The sequence below is a fragment of the Colobus angolensis genome, unplaced genomic scaffold (genome assembly GCF_000951035.1).
Source record: "Colobus angolensis palliatus isolate OR3802 unplaced genomic scaffold, Cang.pa_1.0 Scaffold413, whole genome shotgun sequence".
Classification (NCBI taxonomy): Eukaryota; Metazoa; Chordata; class Mammalia; order Primates; family Cercopithecidae; genus Colobus; species Colobus angolensis.
In genome coordinates this window covers 1,331,416-1,348,956 of record NW_012117522.1, presented here as the reverse complement: position 1 = coordinate 1,348,956, position 17,541 = coordinate 1,331,416, and the positions used below count along the sequence as shown (strand labels likewise).

General features: G+C 39.7%; 2 protein-coding genes across 3 annotated transcripts in view; one reads left to right on the top strand and one right to left on the bottom strand.

Annotated features, from left to right (window-relative positions):
* Positions 1-16,241, bottom strand: part of RBKS (ribokinase) — a 119,509-nt gene extending 103,268 nt beyond the window's left edge. For both annotated transcript variants that reach the window (XM_011956296.1, XM_011956297.1), the window contains exon 1: positions 15,770-16,241. In XM_011956296.1, the coding sequence (XP_011811686.1) occupies positions 15,770-15,858 (89 nt within the window). In that variant the 5' untranslated portion in view covers positions 15,859-16,241. The remainder of the gene's footprint in view (positions 1-15,769) is intronic.
* Positions 16,198-17,541, top strand: part of BRE (brain and reproductive organ-expressed (TNFRSF1A modulator)) — a 457,102-nt gene continuing 455,758 nt past the window's right edge. Inside the window, exon 1 of the mRNA XM_011956325.1 lies at positions 16,198-16,355. The gene's annotated coding sequence lies outside the window, so the exon portion shown is untranslated. The remainder of the gene's footprint in view (positions 16,356-17,541) is intronic.

The window sequence follows — 17,541 nt, the reverse complement described above, 5'->3', positions numbered from 1 at the left end:
TGACGAGTTGATGGGTGCAGCACACCAACATGGCACAAGTATACATATGTAACAAACCTGCACGTTATGCACATGTACCCTAGAACTTAAAGTATAATTAAAAAAAAAAATGGGATCAAGTGGGATTATTCTAGGAATACCAGGATAACTCCTTAAAATTCATTAATACAGTTTATTATGTCAAGAGACAATAAATAACATGTGATTATCTCCAAAAAAAAAAAAGAAAGAAAAATAGTGTTCTAAAGAGTTGTGTATTGTAACATAACACATTTAAAATAAATTCAAATAAATCAGAACTCCCAACAAATGTGACTGGATTACATTCTCTAGTAAAAAGAAAAAAGTATTGCAGTTATAAAAAAAATTAATAAATCAAGCCAACAAAAGGCTAAAATCCAGGTATATGCTGTTTATGAGACACAATGAAGGGAGAAAAGAAAAAAAGACAGGACAAGATATACAAGGCAAATAGCAACTAAAATAAAGCTATTGGCAAAATAGCTTTACCGATATTAGCCGAAAATTAAAAAATAAAAAAGCTTAGGGCAAAGACAGATAAAATATGGCAACTCGCTTTAATCAAAAGGTTAAATTCATCAGCACCACAGGAAAGGGGGAAAAACGGTTAAACTCGGCAGGAAAATGTAATAATTCAAGTCTAAATATAACCAATAAAATAGCTGTAAAATACATAAAACCAAAATAAATATAACAACAACAAGAAATTGTCAAATCCACCATCACGGTAGGTGATGTTAATACAATTCCCTAGGTAAGGGACACGTCAAGCAGACAGAAAGTCAGCCTAGCTTAATGAATGTATATAAAACACCACAGTTGAACACCCAACAAACAACAAACATGGCAAGAAGGAAGCAATTTGTGGTGGAAGCAGAAGCTTGAATGGATGCAGGGGTGTAAAGGAGACCAATAAGGGCAAAACACTGGCAGGGTTGGGAAGGAGTAGGTGCTATACTCGCAGAGAAAGCCTGCAAATAGAGAGAGGAGCGAGGGTATGGAGCACACATGGGGAGGACAGTGGGGCCAGGGTAATGATGGAGCACTGGGGTAAAATTCAACAACAATCCATTTCCTAGGAACCTTCCCTGGTTCCTGCTCTTCCTGAGACGCGGCTGTTAAGCTAATTCTGGGTCCCCTTGCAAGCAAGTATCCATTCTTGAAGTAACTGAAATGATCCTCTGCTCATTACAACCCAAAGAACTAACCAGTTAAATAATGCAGTTTCCTGGCTGCAGCTGTCAGTAGGGTGAAAGTTCTGCTGGAACCAGGGTCCCCACACAGCCATTCTACATAGCTGCTATTCTTGGGCAACTGTGGCATGCCAGCATTCCCTCCTTCCCTCCACAAATGTTCACTGAGTAACTACTTTGAGCAAGGTACTGTGATAGTTTGAAATAGCTTAAAAGAAACATTTTAGATAATATTCTATTTTCTTTATGGTCTTGACAGAATACCAAAGAACTGCTTATGATTTTCATTGAGACAGCCTGAAGGACTTTAAAATCGAGTTTCTAAAAGATTTTTGGCAGAGTATTTGGTTGAAAACTTAGGTAACTAAAAATGTAGATCTGTGTTTCTCACTTCAAAATGAAGATTTCTAACTCAGAAAAAACCAATATTGTTGCTATAACAGTATATGAATTGTAACTTTTTAAACTGGTGGTAAAAAGGCAGATGTAAAATATAATTTGTAAAGGGTACTTAAAAAACTGTTGCACAAATTACTTTCTGCAATGCTACAGAAGAATTGCATTTGAAGATATTTTTGACTATGGAAGACAAGCCAGTACCTAATATGTGATGTATTTGGGAAACAAACCAAAACAAACAAACAAAAAAAACCCCAAACACCCTGAAACAAAAAACTCCAAACCCAAAGCAAAAACAAAACTCTCAGCTTTTATTTAGAAAACACATCAACCATATACAAACAGAGATAATTTATAGCAGCCTTCTGCATGTATACAAGAAACACTCCAAGTCAAACTAGTGATATAAAAATCATAAAGAAGGTAAAGTAAGGCAGATGGAAATATTTTAAATGCTCATATGAAGAATTTGAGGTCTCAAAAAAGTGTCTTCAAGCAGTCATCATAAGACAAACCTTATACAATTCAAAGAAACCTTGTCCTTGAAGATAATATGACAAAAAGGTAGTTCATTACTGTGTAGAAAGTACTAAGAAGTGCTCAAAACTGTATTCAATGAAGCACATCTTGATTTAGTATGAAAACTATGGAAGAAACTGGAATAATCTCAGATGGTTTTTGTGATACTCAGTCCATTCTCAGCATATATTTGTTACAGTTACTACATTCCAGACTCTGTGTGAAGTTCTGGAGATATTCAGACCCTGTCCTCACTTAGCTTACAGTTTAGTTTTAACATTGTACAATCACTGTCAGAATGGAGGAAGATGCAGCCACTTAACTAGGAGGCAACTGTCCTGGGTGGAACTCACATAATTCAAGAACTGATATTCACTGGACAGCATCATGTGATACAGTGTGTCAAGAATGAAGACTCTGTATTACCACAGTGGAGAGACTGGATAACCAGGTATGATGCCACTTAAACACTGATGTGTTTATCTGTGCCAATTATGATTCCCCTTGGTCAGGAATAACTCCAACCCCTTTCTCTTAAAGGTTAATTTCTCCAAATGGCTACAGTATTTTGTCACATTCTACTTCACAGTTCCTGCTTTTATCAGTAAGTCACTTTTTCTCTATCCCTGTGGCACATTAAAATTTACGGGGAATTTAAAAAACAAAAATTGATGCCTGGATTTCCTCCCTGGAGAGTCTGGTTTAACAGATTCCAAATGGCAACCAGGGTTGAGAATCTCTCTCTTCCATATTTCCACAATATTTTATGCTAGCCAGAGTCTTAAAATTCTCCTTTCACCCTTACACTATTAGTTTCTTTGCTGCAGAACTCTTAACCAGCATCTTTACGCTTTTTTTTTCTTTGAACTCTGTTTAAAATCTTAAGGAGTGTTCAACAGAAAAATGGACAAAGATCCGTGGCTGGCAACTCACAAAAGAAACACAAATAACTAACAAACATCTGGAAAACATTCGACATCTCCTTTTATAATCAAACATGAAAACTTTTATCATCTCTCAACTAGTAATGTGTTCGTTAAAAATCCAGGAAATAGGCCTTTTCATACACTGTGAGTAGGAGTGTATTTCAGAAGAACTTTTATGAAGGCAAATTGCCAATATATTTCAAAAGTTTAAAAAATGTTATTTCCAGCCAGGTATGGTGTCTCACGTCTGTAATCACTGCACTTTGGGAGGCCAAGGTGGGCAGATAGCTTGGGGTCAGGAGTTTGAGAGCAGCCTGGGCAACATGGCGAGACTCTTGTCTCAACCAAAAATAAAATACAAAAAATTAGCTGGACATGGTGGCATGCACCTGTAGTCCCAGCTACTCAGAAGGCTGAGGTGGGAGGATTGATTGAGCCTGGAAGGTCAAGGCTGCAGTGAGCTGCGATCGCGACACTGCATTCCGGCCTGGGTGACAGAACTAGACCTTGACTCAAAAGAAAACAAAACACAAACAAGAATGTTATTTCCTTTGACCTAGAAATTCCATCTCTAGGAATTTACCTAAGGAAACAGACATGAGTCCAAAAGATAAGTGTTCAAAGAAGTTCATCATGGCAAACAGAAACAACTTAAAAGTACTTATTTAGGGTACTGAATCAACAAATTTTTGTATCTCTACGTAACAGAGTATTAAATGGCCACAAAAATGATGCTGCTGAGACTGAGGAGGGCAGAGAAGGTATGAGGTTTACTGAGCTTGCCTGTACAGACACATTTTTCCTCTTGCACAAACATATACTTAGACATGACAGATATACATGCATACGGGGATGCAAAATTGCATAAGAGGACATAAAAGAGGGACTACAAATGGGAGACAAAACAAAAAAATAGTCTAAACTGAAATAGGAAAAGGGAGGCTTGGTGAGTAAGATGAATAGGGACTTTACAAAGAAAATGCAAGAAACTAAAAGGAAAAGCAGTGTTGCTGTTATGGAAAACAGTATGATGGGTCCCCCAAAAAATTAAACATAGAATTACCATATGATCCAGCAATCCCACTTTTGGGTATATACTCAAAAGAACTGAAAACAGGGGCTCAAACAGATATTTGTACACCCATGTTAATAGCAGCATTGTTCACAATAGCCCAAAGGTAGAAGCAACCCAAATGTCCATTGACAGATGAATAAACAAAATGTGTAATGTACATAAATGGAGTATTTTTCAGCCTTAAAAGGAAGAAAATTCTGAAACATGCTACAACATGGATACATTTTGAAAACATTATGCTAAGTGAAGTAAGCCAGTTACAAAGACTCCACCTATATGAGATACTTTGACTCCCAATTATACATATGGTAGACTGTTCCGCAGGTTACAGAGGCTCTGGGCATTTTTCCTCTATGCTTAAATTTGGATAATCTCTATTACCATGTCTTCAAGTTTACTTACCCTTTCTTGAGGATGTTATGCCAAGTGGAATAAGTAAGTCACATAAGGGCAAAGAATGCATGATTCCACTTACATAATGTACCTAAAGTAGTCAAATCCATAGCGATAGAAAGTAGAATAGTAGTTGCCAGGGGCTGAGGGGAGGAGGGGATAGGGAGCTATTGTTTAATAAGGACATCATTTCCGTTTAGGAATATGAAAAAAGTTTTGGAGATGTTTAGTGGTGATGTTTGTAAAAAAATGTGGATGTACTTAATGCTAATGAATTGTAAATTAAAAACGGTAAATTATGCATATATAATAAAAATGGCAGGTCTGAAAAAAATTCTAAAGGACAATAATACTAAGTACTCTGATACTGATAATTGCAATATTAGCTTTGTTTTCTTTTTCAAGGAAATTGGTCCTTACTAGCACTTCTGAACACTTTGTCTCCTGCAAATCCAGTACATGTCAAACTTCTGAAATGCTACTCAAAACTTCACAATAACACAATGTGTTAGTATTTGAGAGCCGAAAGATAAAAACTTTAATCCTGGCTCTAATCTTAATTAGGTATTAGCTGGGGGAAAATCAGTTAATTCTTTCTAGACTTGTGCTTCCTATATTTAAAATGAATAGGGTGGTCATTTCAACACAAAAATGAACTCAAGTTTCTTTGCTACTCAGATATTCTCTAGTTCCACAGGACCTAAGATCCCCGACAACAATTTACACATTATAAATATCTTTGTTACATGGGTGGTTGAGCTTTGCATAGTTTTTTTATTCCTTAAGAATGTTGTACTGGTATATGGAAGATTCTATTTCGTATTTTAACATTCTATTTTATGTTTATATCTTCTGTCATTTCATTGCCTCCATTTAATATTTGCAAACTTTTGGAGCTATATTTGTCATTAGCGTCTCCATTACAATTATGAAAGAATACCTGTATTTTTTCTTAAATCTCAAAACCAAATTAGGACTTTTTTCCCCTAGAGAGAATCTGACTATCTCTTAATTATTTGATAACATTTATTTTGATTTTTAAGGAATATAACTGCCCTTCCCCAATAAAAGTAGTAAGCATGGAATGCTGTTGTTCTATCAGATGGGATTCTTTCCAAGGACTCTACCTTCTAGGTCTTGTCAATGTGGGAAAGTAAAGTTTCAACATTAGTGTTTTCTTATAAAAGATCAGAGAGCAAATGCTTGATTCATGCCCACTTTACTAGACAGTTGTTTCCAACTATTTTAGCCCCTAAATATTTCTTCTTTTCTTTTTCTTTTTTTTTTTTTTGAGATGGAGTCTTGTTCTATTGCCCAGGCTGGAGTGCAGTGGCATGATCTCGGCTCACTGCAAGCTCCGCCTCCCAGGTTCATGCCATTCTCCTGCCTCAGCCTCCTGAGTAGCTGGGACTACAGGTGCCCGCCACCACGCCTGGCTAATTTTTTGTATTTTTAGTAGAGACGGGGTTTCACCGTGTTAGCCAGGATGGTTTTGACGTCCTGACCTCGTGATCCGCCTGCCTCAGCCTCCCAAAGTGCTGGGATTACAGGTGTGAGCCTCCGCGCCCAGAGCCCCTAAATATTTCTTTAGGCTTTTTCCTCTTTTTAATTCCCAGCACTACTGTCCTAGTTTGCACCATCATCAACATTTGTGAGTACTATTGCTTTACCTTTCAAACAGGTCTTCCTGTCTTCAAGAAGAACGCCTTTGATGCCTTCAAAACATTGGCTTCTTTTAAATCTGACTTTAGCACTAAGTGAACTATGTGAAATATAAATCTGGCTGTCATTCTTGTACTTTGAGCCCTTCACTGGTTTCCAGGGCCTACAGAATAAAACCAAAGCACCTCAGCATGGCTGATTAGGCCTTTCATCACCACTGTATATCTTGATGTTCTAAGATCCAAGGGTTGCTGCCTCAGCATGTACCATGCAAGCACCTCCATGTTAAACACCTTCGTGTTAAAAACTCTCAATAAACTAGGAATTGAAGGACCATATCTCAAAATAATAAGAACCATCTATGACAAACCCACAGCCAACATCATACTGAATGGGAAAAAGCTGGAAGCGTTTCCCTTGAAAACCAGCACAAGACAAGGATGCCTCCTCTCGCCACTCCTATTCAACATAGTAGTGGAAGTCTTTGCCAGAGTAACCAGGCAAGAGAAAGAAATAAAAGGCATTCAAGTAGGATGAGAGGAAGTCAAACTATCCCTGTTTGCAGATGACATGATTCTATACCTAGGAAACCCCATAATCTTGGCCCAAAAGCTCCTTAAGTTGTTAAACAACTTCAGCAAAGTCTCAGGATACAAAATCAACACACAAAAAATCACTAGCATCCCGATACATTAACAGTCAAGCCAAAAGCCAAATTAAGGATGCAATCCCATCCACAATTACCACATACAAAAAATAGAAGGCCTAGAAATACAGCTATCCAGGGAGATGAGAAATCTCTACAATGAGTACTACAAAACACTGATTGAAGAAATCAGGGATGACAAAAACAAATAGAAAAAACATTCCATGCTCATGGACAGGAAGAATCAATATCATTAAAATGGCCATACTGCCCAAAGCAATTTATAGATTCAATACTATTCTTATTAAGCTACCATGACATTCATCACAAAACTAGAAAAAAGAATTTTAAAATTCAAACGGGGCTGCACACAATGGCTCACACCTGTAATCCCAGCACTTTGGGAGGCTGAGGTGGGTGGGATGCTTCAGCTCAGGAGTTTGAGACCATCCTGAGCAACATGGCAACACCCCATCTTTGGAAAAAAAAAATACAGAAATTAGCTGGGCATGGTGGTGTGTGCCTATGGTTCCAGCTACTCAGGAGGTTAAGGTGGGGAGATTGCTGGAGCCTGGAAGTTGAGGCTGCAGTAAGCCATGGTCACACTGTTGCACTCCAGCCTGGGTGAAAGGGCAAGATCCTGTCTCAAGAAAAATAAGGCCGGGCGCAGTGGCTCACCTCTGTAATCCCAGCACACCAGGAGGTCGAGGTTGGCAGATCACCTGAGTTCAGGAGTTTGAGACCAGCCTGGTTAACATGGTGAAACCCCGTCTCTACTAAAAATACAAAAATTAGCCAGTTGCGCTGGTGTGGGCTTGTGGTCCCAGCTATTCAGGAGGCTGAGGCAGGAGAATCGCTTGAATCTGGGAGGTGGAGGTTGCAGTGAGCCAAGACGGTGCCACTACACTCCAGCTTGGGCGACAGAGTAAGACTCTGTCTCAAAAAAAAAAAAAAAAAAAAAAAGAAAGAAAAATAAAATAAAATTCACACGGAACCAAAAAGAACCTGAATAGCCAAGGCAATCCTACGGAAAAAGAACAAAGCTGGAGGCATCACACTACCTGACTTCAAACTATACTTCAGGGCTATAGTAACCAAAACTGCATGGTACTGCTACAAAAACAGACACATAGACCAATGAAACAGAACAAAAAGCCCCCAAAATAAGGCCACATACCTACAACCATCTGATCTTTGACAAAATGGACAAAAACAATCAATGGAGAAAGGACTCCCTATTCAATAAATGGTGCTGGAATAACTGTCTAGCCATGTGCAGAAGACCAAAACTGGACCCCTTTCTTACACCATATATTAAAGTCAACCCAAGATGAATTAAAGATGAATGTAAAACCTGAAACCATAAAAACCCAGGAAGACAACCCAGGCAATACCATTCTGGACATACTACACAGCTGTTAAAAAGAACAAGATCATGTACTTTGCCAGAACATGGATGGAGCTGGAGGCCATTATCCTTAGCACACAAACGTAGGAACAGAAAGCTAAATACTGCGTGTTCTTACTTATAAGTGGGAGCTAAATGATGAGAACACCTGGACACACAGACATGAAGAATACACACTGGGGTCTACCTGAGGGTGGAGGGTGAAAGGAAGGAAGAGGATCAACAAAAATAACTAATGAGAACTAGGCTTAATACCTGGGTGACAAAAATAATAATAATAATACCTGGGTACCACAAACCCACATGACGAATGCACCTATATAATAAACCTGCACATGTACCCCTGAACTTAAAATAAAAGTGAAAAAAAAAAATTACCCAGTCTTAGGTATTCTGTTATGGCAGCACAAAAGGGATGAAGACAAGCAGTAACAGTGTTTTCCGAACTGCAGTATTCTTAGTGTTTAGCACACTACAAGTATTTCAATATTATAAACAAGTCATCAAAATACTAGAGCAAAACTCATCACAAGTCCACCTTACTTTGTTCTCCTTGGAATACAGACATGAAAAGCCTAAGGCACAGAGAGCTGGCAAAGGAATGGATTGCTAAAGGAACTGCTTTGTAATAGTACACAGTAGGTGCTTTCTTTGTCATATGCTTTTTTTTTTTTAAGAGACAGAGTCTCCTCACCCTGTTACCTAGGCTGGTCTTAAACCCCTGGGTTCAAACAGTCCTCCCACCTCTGCCTCCCAAAGTGCTGGGATTACAGGCATGAGTCACTGCGCCCAACCATAATTTTTTAATGTATATTTTCGTTAAAGGGACATAGCAAATTTCCCATGAATGGGAATGGACAAAAACAATCAATGGAGAAAGCACTCCCTATTCAATAAATGGTGAAGGAATAACTGTCTAGCCATGTGCAGAAAACCAAAACTGGACCCCTTTCTCACACCAAATACAAAAATCAACTCAAGATGAATTAAAGATGAATGTAAAACCTGAAACCATAAAAACCCTGGAAGACAACCTAGGCAATACCATTCTGGACATAGGACAGGCAAAAATTTCATGGCAAAAATGCCAAAAGCAATTGCAACAAAAGCAAACATTGACAAATGAGATCTAATTAAATTAAACTTTTGATATTAGGGAACACAGTTGATAGAACTATGTTTAACAAAATACTAATTTAATAAATGATTGGTAACTTATAAGCAACTTTTCAGATCAATTTAAGAAGCAGAAAGAATAATGAAGGATGATATTATATTCCTCCAATACTGGGAAAGCATGATACTTTTTGGATAAATATTCCTTTTTTAGTTTCTGAAAATGTGACTGTAAAAGAGATTTCTCTGTTCTAAATACGACCAGCCAGGAGGCTTCTTGAATCTCTAACCTGTGTCCCAGTTAGAAAGCACTGTATTATGTCAAACAAATATCAACTTTGATAGGTACAGTACAACTCTTTTTGATTTTGTATGTTTAACAGGGTCTCAGTCTGCTGCCCAGGCTGGAGTACAGTGTGCAATCAAGGCTCACTGCAGCCTCAACCTCCGGGTCTCCAGTGATCCTCCCACTTCAGCCCCCCAGTAGCTGGGACCACAGGCTCACACCATTACGCCCAGCTAATTTATGTATTTTTTGCAGAGACGGGGTTTTGCCATGTTGCCCAGGCTGGTTTTAACTCCTGAGCTCAAGGGATCCACCTGCCTCGGCTTCCCAAGTGCTGGGATTATAGGCTTCAGCCACGACTGTGCCTGGCCATATTTTTTTTTTTTTTTTTTAAGTAATCTAGGTCCAATGCTTCATCCACTTTGGATCTAAAAGCTTCTAAATTCACTTATTCCACTATCCAATTAAACCTTTTGAAAATTAGGCACTTATTTCCTGATTTGGCAGGATTAAATTTAGATGCTTGAGTGAACACGAGTCTTATCTCTCAAGCCATCACTTTTAATTGGCAGCATGTAAAAAGATAACACAGAGTTTTAGTTGACATCAGAGTCTATTGCCATGGAAATATAAACATAGGTTTGTATTAAGCTTGTCTCTAAGCAAGTTTTAGGACTGTAGAGAGACAGGAAGTCAATTTTATTAAAAATTTATCCTCTAAATGTTGTAGTGCCCTAGGAGATCAGACCCTCAGTGATCTCATCCAGCCTCATGGCTTTAAATACCATCTATACACTGATGACTCTGAAATTTCTATCTCCGGGTTGGAACTCTCCTTTGAACTCCAAACTCTTGTATCTGTCTTCTTGACCTCTTCAGTTGGATGTCTAGCAGGTACCTCAACCCTCCCATGTCCACTCTGTGCCCCTGATACAGCCCTCTCCCACCCAACTTTCTCTGCACACAGTCTTCTGCATTTTAGTAGAGGTCAATTTCCTCTTCCAGTTGCAGAGGCTGTAGCACTTAGAGTAATCCTTGACAGATCTCTTACTCTGCAGCATATCCTGTCAACTCTACTCCAAAAATGTAATCAAAAGATGCTTTCTCTCCACTTGCACTGCTTTCCAGCTACCATCATTTCTTGCCCAGACTGTTGGGAGTGACTCTCAATTTGTCTCCTTGTTTCTGTATTTGCCTTCCTTCATGCTATTTATTCTCACATAGCCCTTAGAGAGATCCTCTTATAATCAAAACAAGATTATGCCACTCCTCTGCTCAAATCCTCCACTGGCTTTTCATCTCATGCAGAGTATGACTCAATGTTCTTTAATCACTGATTGCTCTCTCCTGACTCCTTTTTTCTTCTTCAGCCACACTGGACTCCATGTTCTTCACTGAACAGGGCCTTCGCGTGTGCTCTCCCCTCTGCCTGGAATGCTCTTCCCTCAGACTATGACTTGTTTTCCTTCCTCCTTTAGGTCTTTACTCTAAATGACCTTTTCAGTGAGGCTTTCTGAAGCCAGTAATCTAAAGTTCCTATTCCCATCCCTCCTTACATGTTTAATTTTTCTCCTTAGCTTTTATCTAACATACTGTGTATTTATCTTATTTCTACTGATATTGTCTTACTAGAATGTAAACTTCATGAGGCAGGGATTTTTGTCTGTGTTTTCACTGCCGTATCCTCTGCATATCGGGAAGTGCCTGGCACACACTATAAATTCAATAAGTACTTCTCGAATGAATAATTGAAAATATGGGTGATACAGGTCATAAAAAAATAAGGATTACTAATGAAAGCATGATTAATAAAGGCCTATGAGCCTAATGTCTAAAAATGTTCACACTTTTTTTTTTTGGGGGGGAAATCTGTCTTTGGAAAATCTTTGACTTTATATCCCGTAAGACCAGGGTTCATTTCTTGTATCTCTGTAATGTGTAACTTTAGAGATGAGTATTCAAGAAGGAAGAGGATAATGAGAAAAATATAAGTGAGTATTAAATAATTTCAATTGTTTGTCATGCTGTATGAGCTAATGATTTTTAAAAATTATTACTACATAGGACTTACTACTCATAGCTGACTGAAATTAGAAATGAAAAAAACGGTTATTCATTGATTGAATTAGCAGTGTCTGGCACACAGTAATGTAATATATAAAGTAAGTTGGGCTTGGATGCCATCCAAAAGGGCTTAGTTATTGAAGCAGTTTTATTTCTGAAGTGATACTAAAGAACAGGCATGGGTGTCCAGGTTAGTTACAGTTAAATTTAGGAATAAGGCACAGTAATAAAGATACTATCTTTAGACTTGAAAATTATAAATCCTTAGTTGTTATTCCTTATCAGTTTATAAAGTTAACAATGAATGTACAGACTACAAGCTATCAAATGTACTGCAGATGAAAAGGGCAATAAACACTAGTCAGAATTAGAGGTAGAATGATATAATGGAAAGATAAGAATTGGGGCCCAGGCACGGTGGCTCACGCCCGTAACTACTGCACTTTGGGAGGCCAAGTAGGAGGATAGCTTGAGCCCAGGAGTTTAAGACCAGCCTGGGCAATACGGCGAGAGCCTATCTTAAAAAAAAAAAAAAAAAAAAAAAAAAGAAAATATGTATTTAAAAAAATAAAAAAGGTAAGGATTGGGAGACCTGGGTAGCAGCCTTTACTATGCCACTCACTAGCTGTGTGATTTGGAGTAAGTCATTGGAGCTTTCTTCCTTATCTCACCTGTAAAATGTGAAGATAGAATGATAGGCTTCAAAGAGTCTCTGAGAACTAAGTATTGTAGGATTTTTTACTTCAAGCTTAACCACTGACGTAGCAAAAATAACATACTCTCTGCTCCCCTATCCCAAAGGATGTCCACATCCAAATCCCGAGAATTTGTGAATACGTTGTTATATGGCAAGGGGAAATTAAGGTTCCTAATAAGCCACCATAAAATAGAGAGATTATCCTGAATTATCTGGTTGGGCCTAATGCAATCACAAGCATTCTTATAATGTAGAAGAGGGAGCCAGAAGACTGGGGGTCAGAGTGACGTGATGTGAGAACGACCTGAACAACCATTGCTGGCTTTGAAGATGGAGGAAGGGGCCACGATGAACCAAGGATGTGGGCAGTCTCTGGAAGGTGGAAAAGGAAAGAAAACAGAGCCTCCTCTAGAGTCTCCAGAATGGAGCCCAGCCCTGCTGACACCTTGATTTTAGCCCAGTGAGACCCTTATCAGACTTCTGACCTCCAGAACTATAAAAAAATAAACTTGCGTTACTTAATTATTAAGTTTGGTAATTTGTTACAGCAGCAGTAGATAACTAAGATAATCATGATACTAACTGTAACTAGAAAAGTTGCACCCAAGTTTATCACAGATGCAGGGTTTTAAATGAAAATCCTATACTCAGATTTCTGTGAAGATCTTCAGAGTCATAAATAATGAGAGACCATGAAAAGTTTGTTGAAAAGCTGTGGGAATTAGTAGAGAGAGTCTATACGGGAATAAAATTTTTACTAATGATTTTACTAATGATTTTTTACTAATGATTTTACTAATCATTAGTGAATCATTAGTAAAAATTTTAACTAATGATTTTACTAATCATTAGTGAATCATTAGTAAAAATTTTAACTAATGATTTTACTAATCATTTACTAAAATTTTTACTAATGATTCATGTGAAGAGAAAAAACTTGGATATTTTATGAAGGAAAGAATATAGGCAAGAGGAGAAATTCTTCTCTGGGCTTTAGTTTATCTAAAAACGGAAGGACTAGAATAAATAATTTCCAGATTTTTCTAGCTCTGAAATAAGATTTTAAAACCCTGACGGATGCTAAAATGGGTCTTTGACACCACTCCCCTACCCCACCCCACAAAGTACTATAGTTATTTTTAGTATCTGATGGTCAAGCTTCACAGAAAGTTCTTAGTTTGGTAACAAGGAAATGGCTCTGAATTTTAACCCTGACACTTTTATTCAGGTAGTATGTATGAGAAAACTTAATTTTCTTTTCTTTTTCTTTTTTTTTTTTTGTTTTGAGATGGAGTTTTGCTCTTGTCGCCCAAGCTAGAGTGCAATGGCGCGATCTCAGCTCACTGCTACCTCTACCTCCCAGGTTCAAGCAATTCTCCTGCCTCAGCCTCCCGAGTAGCTGGGATCACAGGTGCCAGCTACCATGCCTAGCTAATTTTTATATTTTTAGTAGAGATGGGGTTTCACCATGTTGGCTGGGCTGGTCTCAAACTCCTGACCTCAGGTGATCTGCCCACCTTGGCCTCCCAAAGTGCTGGGATCACAGGTGTGAGCCACTGCACCTGGCCCACTTTAGTTTTCTTACTCTTCTGCCACTTCACATATAAAATCACGGTAAACATTTAGCTAGGTGGATTTCGAATGGGATGATCATTTTAGATGAAGGTTTACTGAAGGTTTATTCTTTATGTAACTAAACTTTATGAATTTTTGATGAAACTTTTTCTAAAGTGAAATACATGCCCTATTTTTATACAAAATTTAACAAGTACCATATAACCTTTTATTGAAAAGAGTCATCACCAGTAAAAGCAATTGCTATATTGTGTTGTAAACACACTGATGTTCTTTCTACACAGGTGTCTGTAAACTATGGCCTGCAGGATGTTCTTGTAAGGCTTGGGAGGTAAGAATGGTTTTTACATTTAAAAAATGTTGTTAAAAAAATGTGACCTAGACCATACATGGCTTGCAAAGTCTAAAATATTTACTATCTGGTCCTTTACAGCAAAGTTTACTGACTCTTGCTCTAGAAAAAGATGTACAGGCCTTTTCAACAAATGTCTCCAACTAGATTCAATTTTATGCTCTGTCACCAAAGGAAAGTATTTTTATCTTAGCACAGTGTCTGACAAAATAGTTCTAATATTTGTGGAAAAATAAAGGCCATTGATATTTAAAATTCTTTTGTTGTTTCTTCTTGTTACATAGTCTCCTACTCACCCTCAAGTTTTCATCAGTCACTATACTGCCTCTAGCAGTCTCTCCTCTCTACTCCCACCTTTCTAATCTCAGTGGAAATTTGGCAACACAGCTTATAAATATTTTAAGGTAAGGTTAAATTGGTTACACGAAGACCCTAGACCTAATTTTTGAGTAGAATACAGGTGGTTTGGTGCAGCAATTTGGTGACTTATTTTGATTGCCCCAAGGCTTTTTTGTTTAGTTCCACGTTCTTTAATACCCTTTGGAAAAGCAACATTTCAGGACAGATGAGGTGTTACTGTAGTATACCTGATCATTTTTATAACATAAAAGTAGCATTACATCTGAAAAGATATTCATCAAAAGACTGAACTGCAGTAATTGGAGTGGTAGGATTTTCTTGGAATATCTGAATTTATTACTACTTTTACAATGAACATACATTACTTTTATAATCAGAAAAGCTATCTTAATTTTAAAAAAAGATAAATCAGAAGGATCTGTCTACTCAGTCTAACTCAACAATTATCATTTGCCATATTTTCTATCATAATTTGATCATAGTTTTTAGTGGTTGTAAATACTGTTTATGTTTTTATTTTGATTCATACCTGGCTTGCTGAAAAATACGCTGTAAATATAAACTATTGCAGTAATGCCGACAATCAACATGGTGAAAGCTGACAGTCTTTTTTACTTCTGCTCGATTCATTATTTTATACAATAAGCTCAGACGAATAATATCCAAATTGGATAATGTTACGCTTGACAAAACACTTTACTTCATTTAGTCCTCACAACAACCCTGTGAGGTAGGCACATTCTCGGAGGTAAAATGACGTAGGCAAAGTTCCCTGGCTCGTTTGGGGAAAGGCTCAGCAGCGGGGCCAAGAAAGGTCTTTGGGGAGCGCTTTTAGTAACATTAGAGCTTTCACTAAACCCTGGCCTCTCATGTCCCTTCCCCTGAGATTTACCTTTACAGACTCAAATTCTTTCATGCCGGGAAGGCAGGCTGAGGGCTGCGAAAACCTGCAGCTCATACCCAAAGCTAGCACGGTCTATCCCTGGAGACCCAGCGCCCAAGAGCTCCGCCGGGCGCATAGCGCACAGCATACCTCCTCCCCCAAGCCGCAGACTCAGTAACTCGCCCCGGACTAACCTGACCAGGTCGGTCATGCAGGAGCCCACCACTACCACCGCCGCCACCTCCTCCTGCCACTGCCTCCAGGGTTCCCCAGACGCCGTCATCGCTCAAAGGTGCTGCTGTCCAACCTGGACGCTGACCTCTGCCCTTTGCCCAACCCTGTAACCAGAGACGCCGCTCCTGCCTTCCCTAACGACGCGGGCCTTTCAGACGCCTACGCGGGTCGCCCACCTGACTGCCCGAAATCACCCCGCCCACCAAGTGTCCCCTCTTCTTCCTGGAATAGTCTCCGTGCACAGCCTCACGTAACAGGGCCCTCCTGATATGGCAAGACTCCGCGCTCCTCGCCACTCACGGGGCAGGCACTGAGGAAAGAACTGTCAGGCACCGCGGGGACGCCTTTCCGAGCGCCCGGCTCGGCGCGGCGCGGGGGCGCGCACGCCGCCCAGCTCTGGGGCCGCAGAGGGGGCGGGGCGGGACGTCCGGGGAGTGCGCACGCATCCGGCCCGCGGCGCGCGCGCAGGTCGGTGCGTCGGTCGGGGGCGCGCTCGGGTACCTGTACCCCACGTAGTCGCCGGTTACCGATCGGACTAAGTTCCAGGTACCTGGACTGGGGCTGGTGCGGGGAGGTTGGATCCCGAGTCGCACAGGTGGCGTGGAGAACCGTGGTTTAAATATGGCCAGGGGACTCGCCTCCTCTTCCTATGGGGAAGGCCCCCGTTCCAAAGATGCCCTTCTCATCCCCATCACGCTGATCCCCTCAAGAACGAGCCCCCAAGGCCAGATGCGTCTCTTTCTCCATATATGGCCCATCCCCTGGTCCCTGTAAACCCCGAGTATTAGTTTCTTGTAGCCTGATGAGGGGAACCATACAGTTTGGGAGAGGGGAGAGTGTCCCTTTTAAGACGTCCCCTAGAGTGGGGTGGTCATTCTTCGGGTCTGAGCTAGCTTGTTTTTCTCGAATGTTGCCCCTTGGGGGAAATTGCTTCCCCAGTGTAACTTCCCTCGTGCGCTGTATGACGTCGACGTGACGCAGCAGGATGCCACCCCTTTCCGTTCCATGACGTCAGCAGGGCACATGTTTCCGTGTTTGTCATCTAATTTTAATTGCAAGAACCTGAATGGTGCTGTAGACGTCTTTGTAATCCCCAGGCCTCTCATCAAAGGACCTTTTGTAACTTTATTTTGGGGTAGCAGACCCTTGCAAAAATTGTAATTTTGCATTTTCCTTTTGCAATACGTCAAAATCAGGAAATACAAATTGCAGGAGAAGCATTCAGGGGACTCTGACCATCATAAATATTTGTATATCTGGGGTGTATTATAGTGCTGCCATGCGTAAGAGTTACTACTGGTGGTGACTCCCTGTCCATGTACCCGGTTCACTGCACCAAAGGACCAGTGTTTTTGGCTAAGTGACCTCTGAGTCATTGTATTCCAGCCCCCCCCCTTTTTTTTTTTTAAGAGAAGTCACACCTCCTCGTGGTTGAAATAGATTTTAAAACTGCGTGAAACCTTGCACTGTCAAAAAATAGTATTATGGCTGCCCTAGAAATAAAGAGAATTCACTCCCTAAGGTGTCATTCTAAAGTCACGACCGTTGCTGAATTAGAATGTATTGGTGTCACTTTTAGTATGGTTTGGCTTCTAGAGCAAGGTTGTTCCCTTTAACATTTGTCTAGTGAATCACTCAGACCAGGTTCAGCAGTAGCCCAGCAATAGTCCAGTTTGTTTTTAGTGGTAAAGCAATCATTTGTTTAAATTTGTTACTTTTTGTCTGTTCACAT